We start from the raw sequence: 20,466 nt of genomic DNA on the forward strand, positions 1-20,466 counted from the left end.
TGAGGACAGATTTGGCCTGGAGCCAGCACTGAGAATGCAGTGTTTCAGTATTGCTAAAGAATGAAATTCATACTAAAGTCTCATTATGAAAGTTTAGGTATGTGTGAATTTAGGAGTTGGTTAGATGTTCCACATATGTGATCTCTGGGATCCTCCCTCTTCTGAGGAGTGGTGCATGTTTTATATAGTGGCTCTCAATTTCCAGCTCTGGGGTAAGGATGAGAAATGCAGGTTAATTGGAGCATCTCGACTGACTTGAAAGATGGGAGTGAGCACTAATTGCTAAGACTACAAAGCCTGAACTAGTGAGCTAGTTCAAGGAAGGAAGAGAAATGAAAGAAGGAAGGAAAATTGGGAATTTTCTTTTCTTTATTTTTTTCAAACAATCTGGGTAGCAAGCAAAGATCAAGCTCGGGTAGTATGTTATAGTTATATATGCTATAGTTAGTTATAGTCCATTCATTCAATAAATATCAGTTCAGTAGATATTTATTGCATTCTACTATGAACCAGGCAATGCAGAGGTGAGATGTTTTTGTAAGAGAAGATGGTAACATTTGAGTGTCATAAATATATAAAACAAGGAAGCTTTGGGGAAGGTTGCTCACTTAATAAATTCAGAAGTGAGATGACACTTAAAGGGCAGATGAGTGTGTTACCCACATAGGTGGGGATTGGGATAGGGACAAAGATTAGAAAGAGCAAGCAGAGGCAACCAGGGGAGCACAGTGTTCCCGTAGAGCAGCAAGTCACTCCGTGTGCCTGCAGCCGAGTGGGCCCGCGTGGGGAGGATCAGAGAGCAAGGACACCACATGCCATGCGTGGCTTTTGGACTTGAGCCCGACTTCAGTAACGAGTGACCTGGAGAATCTTGGGGGAGTGGCAAAATCAGATGTGTGTGTTGGAAATTATTTTCCATTTTGGATGAATTAGTTAACAGGACAGAAGGGAAACTCTGAGGCCTGTGTTGGGGCAGATAGGGAAGGGGAGAGTTGAGGTATTAGAGTAAGTGAGCTTTGCAGACTGAGGCAGAAGATAGTTCTCACTTAATTATACAGTTGGAAGAACTATTAATATCATTTATAATCTAAATCTTGAAGGCTTATAATCTAAAAGGCCTATTTGTTATTTATACTTAAATACCTAGTATTTTGCCTTTAAATGCTCATGGCATATTTGTTGAGTGAATGAATAAATGCCGTTTCTTTTGGGCAAAGGCAGATAATTTAGTCTTCTGATTCCATTTTGCTTTATCTAGTATTGTTTGTCTTCCGCGCGTGTACACTCAGAAACAGCAGAACTGAGGCAGCCCACACATGAGTGGCAGCAGGAAACCAGTCTAGGATTTTAAAACTTCCAATTGATAAAAGTGACGTGAAAGCATTAATTGCTCAGTCATGTCTGACTCTTTGCGACTCCATAGACTGTGGCCTGCTGGGCTCCTCTGTCCATGGGATTCTTCAGACAAGGATACTGGAATGAGTTGCCATGCCCTCCTCCAGGGAATCTTCCCAATCCAGGGGCTGAACCCAGGTCTCACACATTACAGGGTTCTCCTGCATGGCAGGCAGATTCTTTACCATCTGAGCCACCAGGGAAGCCCCTGCCATAGAAAAGTGAGAGTCAATTGTAAATAATCATGGGCCCAACCATAAAAAAAAAAAGGATGAAATTAACTCTGCCATGATTAGTCCAAAAAGGTTGGAATGTGTTTTAAATAGCCCTGATAGTTAGAAAAGCGAACATTTGTCTGTACTGGTGAAAAGACTGTATTTTGGCGATTGAAAGGATTGGAGGGGCAGTTCTTCTGATCTTTTGCTAGACTGAGCTGGTCCTGTACTTTGATGACATTTGAAGTTGCAGGCCCACTAATGAGAGTAACCGGTCCCAGTCTTTATTCCACCTCTTTCACCTTTGTACATCTGGGGCCCCGATGTGGCCCTTCAGCGTGTACAGGCCTTCCTCCCTTAAAGAGTAAGAACTTTCCCCTAGGATCTCAGGCTGTCTGAGACTGCTGCGTCTTCTGTGCCCCCAGCCCCTCTTGTTTTCTCTGTTTTCTTCAAGACTTAGCTGAGGGTTGGGAGGTGAAAAACCTTTTTTCCTGTCTCACCAGTCCATTACACCTGCTTTCAGGGACCTAACCCTGTTTGAATAGGTGGTGATTTTTGAGCTACATTCTGGTGTAGAAGGTACAATGTCCAAAGAAAAGTTCACATATATAATTGATGATTGTGGCATGGAGAAAATAGAATAATTGAGTGTAATGCCCATTTTCAGGATGGAAATTAGAGCCAGTCCTAATTTAAGAGCGGAGGTAGTATGGCACAGTGAGAGAAGAGTGGGTTTGAACCGAAGATTTGAATTCAAGTGTTAGTTTCCCCATTTACCAGATTTGTGATTTGGGCCAGATATCTGAGTTTCATTTTCCCTCTCTTTAAAAGGGAGATTAATAATTCCAACAGAATCTGCATTGTTATAAGGATGAAGATCAAATAAAATAATAGATGTTAAGTGTTAGCTCTGGTTTGAAACCAAGCGAGTACTCTCAGGAGGGCAGTTGTCATCACGATGTTATCCCCAGCATGTGTGGAGAGAATGGGCTTGGGAGTCAGGACAGGATTTGAATCCTGGCTCAGCCACATTCTCGCAATGTGTGTGATGCTGGACAAGATACTTATTAACGGTATCTCAGAGCCTTAGCTTATAAAGTGAGAGCAGTATTTCCTACCGTAGAGAGCTGTAGAAAGGTAGAAATAATGAATGTAAGACGCTAGTACAGACCCTTGGCAAGTTGTGGACACTCCCACTGTAGTCCTTCATTACTGTCATCTGCCCTCTACTTTGTAAAGAACATTTTCCCAACAAATCCTCTAATTCCAATGGCATTCAGATTTGACTGTAAATTTTGATTACTCTTAATGTTACTGCAGCAAAAGAGTGCTCAGAAAATAACCATCCCACTGTCCCTCTGGACCCGGACATATGAGGAATCAAGTGCAAGCATATAATCCCTGATACGAATCTTTGTAGGAGACTCTTGTTTCAACTGATTTGAGAAATTGCACTGAGTATGGAATAGATGTCAGAACTTAGCCAGAGCTGCAACTATAATCACATTATTTTGCTGCTGCTCAGTGGAGCTAAGAAAGCTTAAGAGTATTACCATCTGGGCAAAGCCAACCAATGGTGAACTGTGAACTGCTTACCAAGTTAACAGAAACTCTTGCTACCTCATTCATTAATTAGGCCTTTATGGCACACCTTCTCTTGGTTGCCTGGCAACCGTAATAGCAGTCATTAAATTCTGTCATTTTGTATTAACCCTTTGGCCCTGGGTGGATTGGGAGCCCCCACCTTAACACTAATGCATTTTACATTAGTACATCTACCTGGGAAATCCCAATCCCTTGACACATAAGCTATAAAGAGCAAATAGCCAGATTCCAAAAGCAGAAAAATGTCCTTTTTCTTCACATTAGTGTATGTGCTTTTAAGGCTTTGCAAAATGTATCTGTCAGGATGGAGGCCATTTCCCAATTTGCTGACAGACAGACATAACATACACCCAGCAAGATGAAAAGACAGCTAGTTTCCCAGAAAACAGGAGCCGCCTGTGACTTCTGCAGGCTTATGGAGGAAGGAGCCGGTGTGAAAACCAGATGGGAGAGTTGTTAAGAGTTGTATGTTTCCAAAATTGCTTTTGTAGCTGCTTTGCAGAAATTTGGAGCATTCATGCTAGAGCGATAGGGCCATTCCAACAACACACTGGCGTTGCAGCAGTGAGTGAATTAGAATGATCAGAAATAAACTATGCACTCTGGCAAAAGCTGGAGGAAATAAAGTGGCCAAGGGGTAACCTTTGGGAGACTGGAAAGGCTCTTGCAATGCTCTGTCCACTGGGTTACTCACAATTCCTTAAATGTAAGCGAAGTGTTAAAAAAAAAAAAAAAAAAAGCCCTAATTAAAATAGGGTTTAGGAGTTAAAAACGGTGTATATCCTATTTTTTTGGGTGGATGAAAAGTCATTTGGGATGTGTGGTATAGATAAAATAATTAAATTTCATAGAAACTCTTGTTTTTCTCTTAGTGGAAATAAATATGAAGTTAGGTTTTAGTGTTAGGCAAACCTAGGTTCAAATCCCCACTCCACTCAGTAGCTGTGGATTTTGTGCAGTTGGGTTTCTTTTTAAACTCCATTTCTTTGTTTGTGAAATAGAGATAATGATTTACCTTCATGTTGGTGTTGTAGGGAAGAGAGAACTTGCCCTATATGCCTCTTGTCAGAATTTGACCCATTGTACGGACTCTATTCATTTTTTCAGCAAATAAGTGTTGGGACTACAACGGTAATCAGGAAAATCTCCACTCTCGTGAAATTTACAGCCACACTTATTATCAGAGTCATTTTGCTTCTCAGTTTCCCAAAGAGATCCAGAGAAGGTGTTACTTGTCCAAGGTTACTTGATCAGAGCTGAGAGTGGTATCTGGGTCACCTGACTAATCTGATGTTCTCAGTTAAATTTTATGTCAAATTCCACCAAACAGTGCAGAGTTTCTTGGGCTATAATGTAACTGTGTATTTACTCTTTCTCTGTGTATTTTACATAGTAACTTTAGTAGGTAAAAGGAATAGTAAAATAGGAAGTAACCACATTCACTCACCAAGACACTTATTTGTATCAGACTTAAAAACTAGATTATGTAATTAGATTATGTATTTGTATTTATGATTCATATGATTATGGTAAAGTGGTCCCAACTTTAAAATGTTGGCATAGTTTATTGAGAACAAAAATTTATTCCTTTGCTTCTGTCCTGCCAAGAAGGTATGGGACACTAATAGCATCTGGGATTTTAAGTGGCCACTGTTTGTTAACAAAGCAGTAACTCCCCTGAAGGAGTGTTGTGAGTTGGGAGAACTCACAAAGGCAATTAATTTTGTTCTTCAGAGCAGTGCCTCCATTGCATTAGTTTGCACTTCATGCAAGCTTAAATTATAACCCAAGAGCCAGCCATACCATGATCCGATTTGATATTTAGTTTTGATTTTATTAGTAGTTGTCTTTAATAGATGTCTTGTCATGTAGGTTTTCTGATTATTAGTAATTTAAATTGACTCTGAGAATGAAAGGAAACCACAGGCGTGAAACTGATGGACTGTGACTACAGCGGTCTTCCAGCTTTCAAGACAGCTGTGATGCCTCGGCAGGCTCCCTTCCTTTCCCCCCTTCTCCCTTTTAAGGCTTTGAATACTCTTTCAGCTAATGCTGAAAATGAGAGCTTAATACTGTTACTGTTTGGGAACCTTTAAAGACAAATGGGCATCACAAGTGTTCTTTCCTCTTTGAAGGTAAGTGTCGTCCATGGGTCTACTCTCTACTTGATCAGATCTAATTTGACCCAGGAGTAGAGATCTGTGAAGATGCCAACTGAGAAACAATGATTTCAGGAGAGGTAATTTCCCTTGTTCTTATGCTGTGCCTTTCTGCCACTCTCTAGAATTTCTTACAGTGTCTTTGTTAAGTGAATACATGAAAATAGTCTTTGCTGTGCTTTTGGTAGTAACCAAGATCACATATATCCTGAAAGAGGCTTCTCCCTAGGCTGGTCCAGGGAAGCACAAGTCAGGCCCTTAAAGGGCAATTGTTGTGGCTTTAAAATCTAATTTTGGAGCGTTAATTTCCCTGAGCTCCAGGCCTACAGTTGATGATCCTAGACTCTGGGTACCTTGGGTTAGAATCAGCAGAGTTCAAATCCAGAGAAATGCTGGTTAACCACTGAACACCAACCATAGGTAGTTTGCTGAAGAATTCTCCTCACACACTAACCATGGATGTATTGAGCACCTCTTTTGTTCATGAGTGAGTTTTAGAACCTGATACACTGCCATCCCAAGGTCTCTAAGCCTCAGGGTTAACTTTTTGCAACAACATATTCTCATTTTTCTTGCTAATCCAGAGAAGTTAACTTGTGTACAAAACATATATTGGAAGTTAGTGAAAAAATAATTTCTAAGAAGTTAGTGAAATCTGTTACTGAGAAATGTTTGTTTCTGGCAACCAACCTGGGGACTCCAATTATGAAGAAAGAGCCTAGAATGGAATCCATTTTCAATTTATTTGTTCTCCGCAATTTCTCCGTTGTTTTATAGTTGTAGTAATGCACAGGCATATGAAAGTATGTAAAATTATGCCAGAGCACTTACAGCATTCTGTGATGATCGTTCTGGGCCTTCCCAGGTTGCACTGGTGGTAAAGAAGCCATCTGCCACTGCAGGAGACATAAGAAACGCGGCTTTCAATCCCTGGGTCATGAAGATCCCCTGGAGAACGGCATGGCAACCCACTCCAGTATTCTTGCCTGGAGAATCCCATGGACAGAGGAACCTGGCGTGCTACAGTCCATAGGGTTGCAAAGAGTCGGACACTACTGAAGTGACTTAGCACGCCTGATGACAGTGCTGGCTCTGAGGGTTTTTGTTCCTCCAACCTGGTAGTTAACAAGGTGGCCTGGAGGGAGCTACTTGCACACTTTTTCAACCTCCCCCACTGCTGGGGCTGATGTCTGTGACTAAAGCTTTGCATGGAAGAGAACACCAGTCCCAGCCCACCAGAATGACTTCCGGGAGCATTCCAGTGAAGCAGTGCTGAGGGTGAGGGGTGGTCACCACCCAGGCTGATCCAGCCAGCTGTACGTTCTCCAGCAGAAAATGCCGCTGCTTTGTCTTTGCTTTATTTGATCATTTCTAACATGCCTGCTGGGCAAAAAATGCTTCTAATTAAACACATTGTTTTTTAAGTAACTTAAAAAGTAAATTCCAGTTTTTTTAGATAACTTTTGTGTGTAAGTCATTGGTCTAGTTTTGTGAGGGGACATCATTTTGTGATTTTTTTTTCACCCTGCTCTCCCTATATGAAAAGGTATACTGACAAAATAAGATAGATTGAGAGTCGAGTCTCAGTATGAACTGTATGTCCCTGAGCAAGATAGTTTACTTCTAAACATCAGGTTAGAGATAATAATTTTATTAATTAATCAAATATATAATTATACTCTCATGAGAATTAAATATACTGTATATAAGAATTCCTGGCATGTTGTGATATTTAAGATAGTCTGACTTTTTAAATATTCTCACTCTGTCTTAATTTTATAATTTATCTGTTGTATTTATCCTGATTTGTAGGAGAACTATATGGTTTTAAGTGCCCTGATAAGGAATCCATGTAAAGCTGTGATGAAAAGCTGAAAGTCCCGTAGCCCTACTTGTATGAACAGTTGCGGCAGAGAAATGGAAATGCTATTCTGAATTGACCTAAACCAGTGGTCTTGCACTCTAATCTCTGATTCCCAGATGATAACAGATGTCTCTTAAGTGATTCCAGGTGTTCTGAACATAGTGAAATCTCTTATCTGCCACCTCCACAGTTACTCCTTAAAGTTCTTTTATATTACCTCTTTAATAGTATTTGAAGGATCGGGATTCCTTGACAGCTGTTGGAACTCTAACTCCCTACTTGAAGGGACGCTGCTTTTAGTCCTCAGGTGATCTCCAGACTTTCATGCTGTACCGTTTGATTTGGGCCCACATGCCAAATAGTTTTAATATGTTCTCCTTTTTTATTAAACAGATTTTGTCATGTCCAGGAGATTTCCTGCTGGTAGCAGCTCTAACTTTTTCTCACTGTCAAGGCTTTCCCTGCCCCTTGTTAACTCTCAGCCAGGGATTTTCTGCATACTTCTGTTCACAGTATTCCTGTTGGCATCCTGTAGACTGTGAAGCCTTCTCTGACCACCTTCAGAATTCAGTACTCCTTCTTCCATAATTTAGAGTGTTTTATGCATGTTTGTAGTTTCAGGCCTTTAAAAGCCCGTATTTACTTTGGGGGAAATTATCATTTGTCAAACCTGAGCTTTACTTCTGTAACAGGAGCTGAAGTATTTAGGGAGAACTTTCTGTCAAATCTGAAGGAAATGTAGTAGGCAGAATGATGTAGTTACAGAGGCTGACTTGATTTCTAAACTCAGCTCTACATTTTAATAGCCTTATGACCTTGGGCTAGTTATGTTTGCCTTCTGGGTCTTCTCACATTAGGCTGTATTTATTTCTGTTTTATCCTATTCTAAACCCAGTTGAAAGAAAGAGTGGAGGTATTGGCCTTGGAGGAGGCACAGACTTCTCTTATGTTATACCAGAAGGGGAGGAGGAAAGATTGCATATAGATTTGTATACATCTGGTCCCTGGCCCATGTAGTTGTCATGATGGTGGTGAAAGTGAAAGTCACTTAGTCGTGTCCAACTCTTTGCAACCCTATGGACTATATAGTCCATGGAATTCTCCAGGACAGAATACTGGAGTGGATAACCTTTCCCTTCTCCAGTGGATCTTCCCAACCCAGAAATTGAACCCAGGTCTCAGGCATTGCAGGCGGATTCTTTACCAGCTGAGCCACAAGGGAAACCCAAGAATACTGGAGTGGGTAGCCTATCCCTTCTCCAGTGGATCTTCCTGACCGAGGAATCGAACTGGGGTCTCCTGCTACACAGGCGGATTCTTTAGCAACTGAGCTATCAGGGAAGCCTATGTAATGGTGGTGGGTAGTGGCTAAAATTTTTGACATGCTTACTTTGTGCCAGGCACCATTCAAAATGCTCCAAATATGCTTCTTGTTAACTTTCACAACTACCCTGCAAAGCTGGTACTACTCATATCTCCAGTTTAGAAATGAATAAACCAAAGCACAAAGAAGTTAAGTGACTTATCCAAAGGATAAAACTAGAACGAGAATGTAGGTGATCTGGTTCCAGACCCCAGATATCCATTGGTGTTTCATACATACTGAGAGAATGAATGAAGGTTGTTGGAAAGTTGAGGCAATTCTTGTCTGTTAGTTTCCATTGTCTTGATGAAGTGAATGGTGAGATAAGATATTGAGAATAAGAAGGAGAGCGTATGGAGAGTAGATGTTTGAGTGGATATTGGAGAAGACTTAAAATAGTTGTCTAGGCCGACTAGTGAAAAAACAATTGCTAGGTGATGTTGAAGGCTTAGTTGATGCTGTAGACTTTTTATACAGGTAGAATTTTTAGAGGGATAACATCGGTAGGGAATTTTTCCACAGTTGTGCACATCAGCTTCAGTGTAAGCACAGAGAAAGTAAATAGATTCATTCAGGGATAAAGGATTTCTGTGCATACATCATGAAAGGATAAGAGGTGTGGGCTGTTAGGGTCTTGATATAATGGACCTTCTGGTTAAGGCAAGAGTGAAGAATATCAGGTCTGATAAAGGGAGAGAATGAAGACACTGTTGGTATGAGGGTTAAGAACAAGTATGTAGGAGTTGTAAATTGAGCAAACACCAAGGATAGGAAAGTAGGTTTAGAGTACTTTAGAACTGGGGAGTCTTAATTTGGCACTGGAAAGGTCAAGAGGAGACCAAGGGAAGAGACAGCTGAGGTGCAATAAAGAAGGTCATCAGAAAGATGACAGGTCACTGAAGTACCTGAAAGGCCAGGGTGTTGGATGACTGCTTCTGTCCCATGTACAAATGATATTTCTGCTTTTTGACAGTATTTCACAGTAGCAGTGGAGTTTGAAGAGAAAAACTGTTGAATTCATATGTAAACACTGATATATATTTATTTCTTTTTGTATAAACATTCTCAAATACCTGTTACTCATCCAAGGTAGATGGGAGAGATAAATCAAAATGATATTTTTCAAGACTTTTTAGTTTTAATATTTAAGGGAGTGAGAGGTCCTTAGCAAATTTTAAGCTTATCAGAATTTCTTAAAAGTGCAAACCTGATTTGTTTGATGCTGAATTTTCTTTAGATAAATCACCTTTACATGACTTGACAATTAAACTGCACTTGGCTTTTCTTTCCTTGCTGGTGAGTAATCAGAAGGGATACCCTAGAGTGATAGTTTTGTTGGACTCAGCCTTCAGAATTGGCCATTCAGACTCAAGAGTGATTTCCCAGTTGCTTGTTGCCTATAATCAAACGAAAGGCCAGTTAAAACTCTTGATACATGATGCCTTGTTACGCAGTCTGCTTGGCGGTATAAAAAACAAAACAGAGCAATATCTTACATCATATTGCTCTGTAGTTACCTTTTCCTCATTTTTATAATTTTAGATTATTGCTTTTAGCAAAAATAAATATGTGAATCTGAGTATTATTTATATAGCTAGGTAAGGAATTTGGACTTGGAAATCAGAAAGAACTGAGTTCAAAACACTATCTACCAATTGCTGGCTACTTTGAGAAAGTCACTAAACCTTTCTGAGTGTTGGATTCTTTATCTGTGTTGGTAATTCTTTATTCATGAGTTGTGGCAAGGATTAGATAGCATGTATAGGTAAATGTCTGACACGTAGTAGTTGCTGAACAAATGTTAATTTTTCCTTTCTAATATCTCTCTCCCCATATTCCCATGAATTTTAGATCATCTGGCTTGAGGAAACCTTGGTTTCAGATTCCTTAGAGATTTTAGGTGGAAAGTTTGCCATGCATTTTCCACCTCTTAGTGAGTATGGCCAAGTTTTAGGAGTAACTTTAGTAGGTACTTGGACGTGGAACAACAGACTGGTTCCAAATAGGAAAAGGAATACTTCAAGGCTGTATATTGTCACCCTGCTTGTTTAACTTACATGCAGAGTACATCATGAGAAACGCTGGGCTGGAAGAAGCACAAGCTGGAATCAAGATTGCTGGGAGAAATATCAGTAACCTCAGATATTCAGATGATATCATCCTTGTGGCAGAAAGTGAAGAGGAACTAAAAGGCCTCTTGATGAAAGTGAAAGAGGAGAGTGAAAAAGTTGGCTTAAAGCTCAACATTCAGAAAACTAAGATCATAGCATCTGGTACCATCACTTCATGGGGAAATAGACGGGGAAACAGTGTCTGACTTTATTTTTTTGGGCTCCAAAATCACTGCAGATGGTAATTGCAGCCATGAAATTAAAAGACGCTTACTCCTTGGAAGGAAAGTTATGACCAACCTAGATAGCATATTAAAAAGCAGAGACATTACTTTGCCTTCAAATGTCCATCTAGTCAAGGCTATGGTTTTTCCAGTGGTCATGTATGGATGTGAGAGTCGAACTGTGAAGAAAGCTGAGCACCGAAGAATTGATGCTTTTGAACTGTGGTGTTGGAGAAGACTCTTAAGAGTCCCTTGGACTGCAAGGAGATCCAACCAGTACATCCTAAAGGAGATCAGTCCTGGGTGTTCATTGGAAGGACTGATGCTATAGCTGAAACTCCAATACTTCGGCCACCTCATGCAAAGAGTTGACTCATTGGAAAAGATGCTTATGTTGGGAGGGATCGGGGGCAGGAGGAGAAGGGGAACGACAGAGGATGAGATGGCTGGATGGCATCACCGACTCAATGGACATGAGTTTGAGTAAACTCCGGGAGTTGGTGATGGATAGGGAAGCCTGGTATGCTGCGATTCATGGGGTTGCAAAGAGTCAGACACGACTGAGGGACTGAACTGAAGTGAACTGAACTGGACTTCCCTGGTGGCTAAGATGGTAAAGAATCTGCCTGTAATGCAGGAGACCTGAGTAGGATCCCTGAGTCAAGAAGATTCCCTGGAGAAGGGAATGGCTACCCGCTCCAGTGTTCTTGCCTGGAGAGTCCCATGAACAGAGGAGTCTGGCAGGCTACAGGGCTACAGTCCATGGGGTTGCAAAAAGTTGAACATGACTGAGCAACTAACACACTTTAGTAGGCACCATCAGAAATACAGTTCACAAGGTAGATGGTATACATTATATCTACCAGAATTGGCTCCTATAGAGATGGTGGGGGGGACAGTAGCTATTGTTGAGGTACATGTCCGTGGTCATGTACCAAGGACATAATAATCTTTGATGCCAGTGGAAGGCAAGCCTTTTCAGAAAACTTAACTGGATATGGGAAATTACCCGGAGGAAGGGGGAGGAGAGTAAGAGGCTGCTGGCTCTCTGAGGTCAAATTCAGAAGTGAGCAAAGCATAATCAGTGCCAGTCCCAAAGGACAATGCCAAAGAATGTTCAAACTACTGCACAATTGCACTCATCTCACATGCTAGCAAAGTAATGCTCAAAACTCTCCAAGCCAGGCTTCAACAGTACATGAACCATAAACTTCCAGATGTTCAAGCTGGGCTTTAGAAAAGGCAGAGGAACCAGAGATCAAATTGCCAGCATCCGCTGGATTGTAGAAAAAGCAAAATTCCAGAAAAACATCTACTTCTGCTTTATTGATTACACCAAAGCCTTACACTGTGTGGGTCACAACAAACTGTGGAAAATTCTTCAAGGGATGGAAATACCAGACTACCTTACCTGCCTCCTGAGAAATCTGTATACAGGTCAAGAAGCAACAGTTAGAACCGGACATGGAACAATAGACTGGCTCCAAATTGAGAAAGGAGTACATCAAGGCTGTATATTGTCACCTTGCTTATTTAACTTATATGTGGAGTACATCATGTGAAATGCCGGGTTGAATGAAGCACAAGCTGGAATCAAGATTGCCGGAAGAAATATCAATAACCTCAGATATGCAGATGACACCACCCTTATGGCAGAAAGTGAAGAGGAACCAAAGAGCCTCTTGATGAAAGTGAAAGAGCAGAGTGAAAAAGCTGGCTTAAAACTCAACATTCAAAAAAACTAAGATCATGGCATTCAGTCCTATGACTTCATGGCAAATAGATGGGGAAACAATGCAAACAGTGGCAGACTTTCTTTTCTTGGCCTCCAAAATCACTGCAGATGGTGATTGCAGGCATGAAATTAAAAGATGCTTGCTCCTTGGAAGAAAAGCTATGACCAACCTAGCATATTAAAAAGCAGAGATATTACTTTGCCAACAAAGGTCTGTCTAGTCAAAGCTATGGTTTTTCCAGTCATCATGTATGGATGTGAGAGTTGGACTATAAAGAAAGCTGAGCACCAAAGAATTGATGCTTTTGAACTGTGGTGTTGGAGAAGACTCTTGGGAGTCCCTTAGACTGCAAGGAGATCAAGCCAGTCAATCCTAAAGGAAATCAGTCCTGAATATTCATTGGAAGGACTGATGCTGAAGCTGAAACTCTTTGGCCACCTGATGCGAAGAACTGACTCATTGGAAGAGACCCTGATGCTGGGAAAGATTGAAGGTGGGAGAAGAAGGGGCTGACAGAGGATGAGATGGTTGGATGGCATTACCGACTTGATGGACATGAGTCTGAGCAAGCTCTGGGGAGTTGGTGATGGACAGGGAAGCCTGGCGTGCTGCAGTCCATGGGGTCGCAAAGAGTCAAATGCAGACTGAGCAATTGAATTGAACTGAAGAGCGATTATCTTTGTCTTGTTCTCAGTACTTAAGGGAGAACAGTGTTTTACCGTAAAGTTTGAGCTGTAGATTTTTTTAGAGCTGCCCTTAAATTGAGGTTTCCTTATATTCTAGTTTTCTGAGAGTTTTTGTTATGAATAGATGTTGAGTTTTGTTGTTTATTCTGCATGTATTGCTATAAACATCTCTTTTCTTTATTCTTTTGAAATGGTAAATTAGAGTTTTTAAATGTTCTACCAATCCATTTAATAATGTATTTCATTCTTTTTACTATATTACTGGTCTTGGTTGGCTAATATTTGGTTTAGAATTTTTGTGTCTGTGTTCATGAGAGATACTAAGATATGTACTTTGAAATACTAAGATATGTACTTTGAGATACTAAGAAAATGTCTTTGTTCTGTGTTGTTATCAGAGTTATTTTTTTTCCAAAACTTTGACATTTCTGCCTTTCACATTTAAAGCTTTAATCCACCTGGAAATGCTTTTTATGGGTACTATACAGTTGGGATCCATTCCCCTCTCGCCCCAGTTTGGATGTCCAGTTGCCCGTATAGTATCTAGAGTATCTAGTCTTTCGCCTAGGAATTTACAGTGCCAACCCCATCAGAGAGCGTTTTCCTATATGCATCGTCTTATTTTTGGCTTTTCATTTTGTTCTGTTAGCTCATTCGTCTATCCTTGTGCTAATCGGTTGCTGTGTTGATTATGATAGTCTTAATACCTGTCAGGAAACTTTTCTTTCTTACTTTTCTCAAATATGTCCTGCTTTTCTTGGTCCTTCCTTTCCATGTAAATTTTAGACTCATCAAATTTCATAAAAGTCATGGTGATATTTTGATTGGACTTTTCACTGAATACATAGAAAAGTCTAGGGTGAATTGACATCTCTGTTGAGTCTTCCTACCCAATTTTTCAACATAAGACTCTTTAGGTCTTATTTTAATATCATTTAAAACATTTAAAAGTTTCTTGGAAATTCCCTGGTGGTCCAGTAATTAGGACTTGGTGCTTTCACTACCATGGGGTTCAATCCCTGGTTGGTGAACTAAGATCCTGCAAGCTGTGTGGCATGCCCTCCACCTAATTTTTTTTTCTTCCATAATGATCCTGCATGTCTTTGGATCATTTTCCCCCTTAGAACTTTTAAAATATCTTTTGTAAATGGCAAATACCTTTTGCATTTTGTTTTTGCATTTTCTGTTTTTCTATTCCTTAGAAATTCAAATGATTTTTGAATATTGATTTTTTGTTCAGCTCCTTAATTAATTCTACTAATTTTAATTTCTTTTGGATTTCTGATAGAAAAGTATTTAACTTATAAATGACTGTTTGGTCTTTTCTTCTTTCTATTATTTATACCTTTTATTTTCTTGTTTGGTTGTGGTGCCCTGTGTCTCCAGTACAGTGTTGTGTAGGGACAGGTAGTGAATACCCTTTTGTTATTCCTGATTTTAAAGTATTTTAACATTTGTCTAGCAAGATCTTATATATTAGTTCTTTATTAGTTTAAGGAGGTCCTTTGGTGTTTCTAATTTGCTTTTACTTGTGTGTTTAATTTACTTGCCACAAATGAGTTAAGTCTAATAGTTGTTCTTGCATGAAATCACTTATTCTCTCATGCTGTTTTATTTGGAGTACGGCATTTTCATAGTGCTTTGTCTCTGACATGGATTTCACTTTCTTGCTTGGGATTTGTGGATCAGCAAAATTTTGGAGTAGCAATTCTGGAATGTTCTCAGCCATTATTTCTCTATTGCTTCTTCCCCATTTTTTTTTTTTTTTTATTATATCCTTCTGGAAATCTGATTAGGGTGTGTTTAACTTTTTCACTCTCTTTCATGTTGCTTATCTTTTTCATATTTTTTCTTTTTGTCTATTTAAACCATGTTATGGGTAATGTCACCCACTCTTTTCTGGCTGTTATCCAGGAGTCCTAATGATTGTGGTGCTCTATATATTATCTGTTTATCATTTTATCCAACTTTATAGGTAAGAATTTGGATTGCAGATCTATGTGAGAATACACTTTTAGTTAGAAATTGTCAGTTATCAGTAGAGATGTTTGCCTTCCACCCTGTGAGAACATCAAGAATGGAAAATTCTCTACTGGCAGAATGTATTTAATTCTTTTTATCATTCCACTAGAGATGTAGTCTTCAAGCTTTAAGTTGTAGTATCTTTAGAGGTTTCTAGGCTTTATCTCCTTTCATTTCTGCCTTCCATCTCTATTCTTTGGGAGGTGAAAGAGCCCATCGTTTGGCAAAGAGCTTCAGGGTAAAAGCCAACTTTGATGCTAGTTTTCCATTCTGAGTTTGAGTTTCCGTTTTATTTTTTTTGCTCTCTGGAGCCTATACTTTTTGCCAGGTTAGCATTATGTTTAAGGATTGTGTGTGTGTGTGTGTGTGTGTGTGTGTGTGTGTGTGTGTGTGTAAATGTATCATTTTAATTGTATTGATTGGGAGAGTTTCTCAAAATATCTCCATATGCCAAAAAGGAAGATCTAAAAAATGTTAACACACATACACATTCTCTCTTTCACTTAAAATTGGTATGATAGTTTGACAAATGTAAACAGATGTGTAACCACTACTGTAGTCAAGATATATAGAGTTTCTTGTTTCCCTCAGAAATTTCTTGTTTCCCTTCCCTCAGAAGTTTCTTGTTCTTCCCTGGTGGCTCAGACGGTAAAGAATCTGCCTGCAATGCAGGAGACCCAAGTTCGACCCCTGGGTCGAGAAGATCCCCTGGAGAAGGGAATGGCTACCCACTCCAGTACTCTTGCCTTAAGAATACCATGGACAGAGGAGCCTGGTGGGCTACAGTCCATGGGGTCGCAAACAGCTGGACATGACTGAGCCACTGAGCACACACACAGTCCCCTTTTAGTCACCCTCAGCAGCCCTAGGGAACCAGAGATCTGTTTTGCTTCACTATTGGTTTGCTTAGGTTTTCCTAGGATTTCACATAAATGGAATCATACATTATGTACACTTTGATGTCTAGCTTTCTTTTGCTCAGCGTAACATTCTGTGATTCATCTGTGTTACATTTATGAGTAGTTTGTTCTTTTTATTGCTGAGTAGTATTCTGTTGTATGGCTATATCCCAGGTTATTTACTTGTTGATAGACATTTGGGTTGTTTCCAGGTTTTCATTGCTATAAATAAGACTGATAGAAATATTCATATTTAAGTTTTTGTATGGACATATGATTTTTCTGGGTCTTGAGGTATAATAACTTTATAGGAAAACTGCAGAATTCTTTTCCAATAATACATGAGTTCCCAGTGCTCCTCTTCCTCATCAACTCTTGATATTGTCAGTCTTTTTCATTTTAGTCATTCTGTTGAATTATGGCACTATCTCATGGTGACTTTAATTTGTGTTTCCCTCATGATTTATGGTGTTGAAAGTCTTTTCATGTACTTATTTACTAGCAGATATTGCACACGATTTTTTGTAAAGCATCTGTTCAAACTTACTGATCATTTTTAAGAATGGGTTCTTTGTCATATGATTACTGAGCTAGTAATCATAAGGTTTTTTTTTTTTTTTTTTTTTAATATGTTCTGACTGTAAGTCTTTTATTAGATAATGTGCCTTGCAAATATTTCTCCAGTCTGTGGCATGGCTTTTCATTTTCTTAAAAGTATCTTTCACGTATCATAAGGTTTTGATTTCAAAATCCAGTTTATTGATTTTTTTCTTTTATGGTTCATGGTTTTTGTATCCTATGAAGTCTTTGCATAATACAAAAGCACAAAGATTTTCTCCTATATTTTCTTCTAGACACTTTATACATTTATCTCATATTTAGGTCTTTGATCCATTTCTGGTGATTTTGTATATGATGTGAGTTAAGGAAATTGGTATTAATATTATAAACTGCAATTATTAAAACAGTGCTTTTGTAATAACAGCAAAATATGAAGTACTTATGGGTAAACTTGACAATATATTTGCATGACCTCACCCCAAAAAGTATAAAACATTGCTGAGATATGTTAAAAGAAAAACTAAATAAGTAAAGAGATAAAGCATGCTCTTGGATTCAAAGACTCACTCTTGTCGGGATGTTGTGATGCGTAATTTGGCTAGGCTCTGATGCCCAGTTGTTTGGTCTAACACTAGTCAAGATGATGCTGTGATTAACATTTATAATCAGTTAACTTTAAATAAAGGAAGAAACCCTCCATAATGTGGGTGGGCTTCACCCAATCAGTTGAAGACTTTAAGAGCAAAACAACAGGTTTCCCAAAAAAAGAGGGAATTCCGCCTCACAGTTGTGAGAGAAATCCTGCCTGAGTTTCCAGTCTGCTGACCTGCCCTACATATTTTTGACTTGCTTGTACCAATTCCTTAAAATAAATCTCTTTATTTATATATGGCCTATTGATTCTGTTTCTTTGGAGGACCTTTACTGGTACAGATGTCAGTTCCCCCAAGTTGATCTACAGGGTCAGTGCAATACTGCTAGGCTTTTTAAGTAGAACTCAACAAGCTAGATTCTAAAATTTGTATGGAAATTCATATGGCAAAGGGCTTAGCCAAACAAAGTTTGAAAAAAGAAGAATAAAATTGGAAGAAATATATTATCTGATTTCAAGTCTTATTGTAAAGCTATAATAATCAATAGTATACATTGTGGTATTGACACAAGAATGGGCATATAGGTCAGTGGAACAGAATAGTGAATCAGTTAATCATTTTTTAAATAAAGGTGCCAAGATGATTAAAGGGGGTCGGGAGAGGATGGTCTATCAAAAGAAAGTGTTGATGGAACACTGTTGTTGGAACACTTTAATGAATATATGTTTTTCAATAAAGAAGAAGAAAATATCTCTAATTCTACCCTCCAAAAGTAAAAATTGTGGGGCATTTTCTTTTAGTCTTTTATTAAAAATATATAATATGCATATAATACATATGCATATATTAATTTTTCTCACTTTCTTTAATATGGCTACTAGTAAATTTTAATTGATGTATAGTTGACTTATATTAATTCGTAGAACACAGTGATTCAATATTTTTATAGATTATAATTTAAAGTTATTATAAGATATTGGCTATTATATTCCTGTGTTATATAATACATCCTTGTGTATTATTTATTTTAAACATAGTAGTTTATACCTCTTAATCTCCTATCCCCAGCTTGCCCCTTCCCCCACATACTTTTTAATTTACATATTTGAGATCATATACAGTTTTTATTTGACATTCATTTTATATAGTTCTGTAATGTTAAATTTTTCTCTCTGAAAGACATCTTAATGGCCACATAATAGTAAATCACATAGGAGATTCATACTTAATCTAATGACCTTTACTGTTGAAATTTATAATAGTAATAGTAGCTGCCACTTATTGATTACTTTCCACTTGGAAACTGTGCTAAGCACGTCACATGAATTATACTGTTGAATCCTTGCGAGAGCTCTTTCATGTAGTTAGTTCCATTTTAAAGAAAAGGAAGACATGAGTTTTCAGTGAGTCACCTGTTGCTAGTGTGTGAAGCTTGAGTTTATAATCAAATGTCTTTTATTCCAGCCCTTAAGAAAAACATGCTGCTAATTTTTTTTTTTTTTTTGATGGTTTAGTATGGTTTATTAAGCTGTGCCTTAGTACAGACACTGGGGCTTGCCCATGGTGCTGTTAATGTACAAGGCCCTGACGTTCTGCCAATTTTTCTTGAGCAATGACACCAGGAAGTTGACAGCTAAGTGGATGTTGTACACAAGCTCATCATCTGTCATCTTCACGTGGCCAGCAGCCACTGCCAGACACAGCACCTTCTTCATCTGGAACTTGACTGTGGACTTCACTTCATCAACTTTGGCCACCATGTTCTCATTGTGGGTCAGCAAGGAAGGGAACTTGCCAGCCTCGTTCAGGCCTGGGCCCAGGATTCGGGGGATCTGCTTGATCAGAGACTCTGAAGCCAAAAAGGCATCGTATTTCTTGGCCAACTTCTTGACCAGTTTCTTATTCTTGTTGAGTTTCTTCAGCGCCTCAGTGTCCATGTGGGGGATATCCACAGCCTTGGCCTCATCACAGTGCTGCTGGTCCCCCAAGACACACACGGAGAACTTGGGGCGGGGAGTGGACTTAAGCCTGACGGTGCCCGAGAAGTGTTTGTCCTTCTGAGGGTCATAGTTCTTCAGGCTGATCTGAAGCTCCACAGTCTCCAAAAACTTCCTGCGCTTGCGTTGGTTCCCGTGCAGGACTTCCCGCACCGCCTCGTAGAGGGTGTTGTGGGAGACTTTGCTGCTCATGGTTCCCTACACCGCGATAACCGGAAAAAAGAGCTGCTAATTTTTTTAAAAAAGCTTTATTTATTTATTTGACTGAGATGGGTCTTTGTTGCTGCATGTGGGCTTTCTCTAGTTGCTCTGAGTGGGGGCTACTTTTCACTGAGGTGCACAGGCTTGTCAGTGTGGAGCTTTTATTGTTGCAGAGCACAGACTCGAGGAGCGCACGAGCTGCAGTAGTTGTGGCACAGGGGCTTAGTTGCTCTGCGGCCCGTGGGATCTTCCTGCACCAGGCACTGAACCTGTGTCCCTTGCATCGCAAGGCACATTCTTAACCGCTGGTCCACTAGGGCAGCCCCACACTGCTACTTTTTAAGCTTTTTGCATTTTTTTGCTGTCATAAGCAGCTCTGAAGCAGATATCATTGTGTAGAAATTATTGTCTACATTTCAGATATCTGAACTTCTTTTCCCCTGCCAATACTTCGTGTATTTTATCCTTTCTCATCCAATAAAATATTTTCAAAGCCAGTGTGGTTGTCCACTGTAGCACGTGGGGTGAAGCAATGTACAAACTGCAGAGCTGTCCTTTTTGGTTGATGAAGGCCTGGGCCAAAGAAACACCAGGCCAGGACAGGCATTCCTGTTGGAATACAGATTTACAGGGGAATTCTGTGGAAATATTTGCTGGTTACTTCTTTTGGAAAACAAAGGAACACTAATTTTTAGTAGTCTATCCTGTAGGACATTTAGTCCCACTTTAAAACAAAATTAGGTAACATTGGTCAAGTCACTCAATCCCTTTCTGTCTATCTTGTTTTCTTCAGCTGAGAGAAGGACACATTTACATTTATCAAGTGATCTTAGAC

General features: G+C 39.4%; 2 protein-coding genes across 7 annotated transcripts in view; one reads left to right on the forward strand and one right to left on the reverse strand.

Moving 5' to 3' along the window:
* Positions 1-20,466, forward strand: part of DENND1A (DENN domain containing 1A) — a 523,573-nt gene that overhangs the window by 206,992 nt on the left and 296,115 nt on the right. The gene's annotated exons all lie outside the window — the stretch shown is intronic.
* Positions 18,931-19,653, reverse strand: LOC133064499 (large ribosomal subunit protein uL1-like). The gene has a single exon (XM_061154695.1). The coding sequence runs from the start codon at positions 19,620-19,622 to the stop codon at positions 18,969-18,971; it is 654 nt and encodes a 217-aa protein (XP_061010678.1). The 5' UTR covers positions 19,623-19,653; the 3' UTR covers positions 18,931-18,968.

This window comes from Dama dama, chromosome 11, assembly GCF_033118175.1.
Source record: "Dama dama isolate Ldn47 chromosome 11, ASM3311817v1, whole genome shotgun sequence".
Taxonomy (NCBI): domain Eukaryota; kingdom Metazoa; phylum Chordata; class Mammalia; order Artiodactyla; family Cervidae; genus Dama; species Dama dama.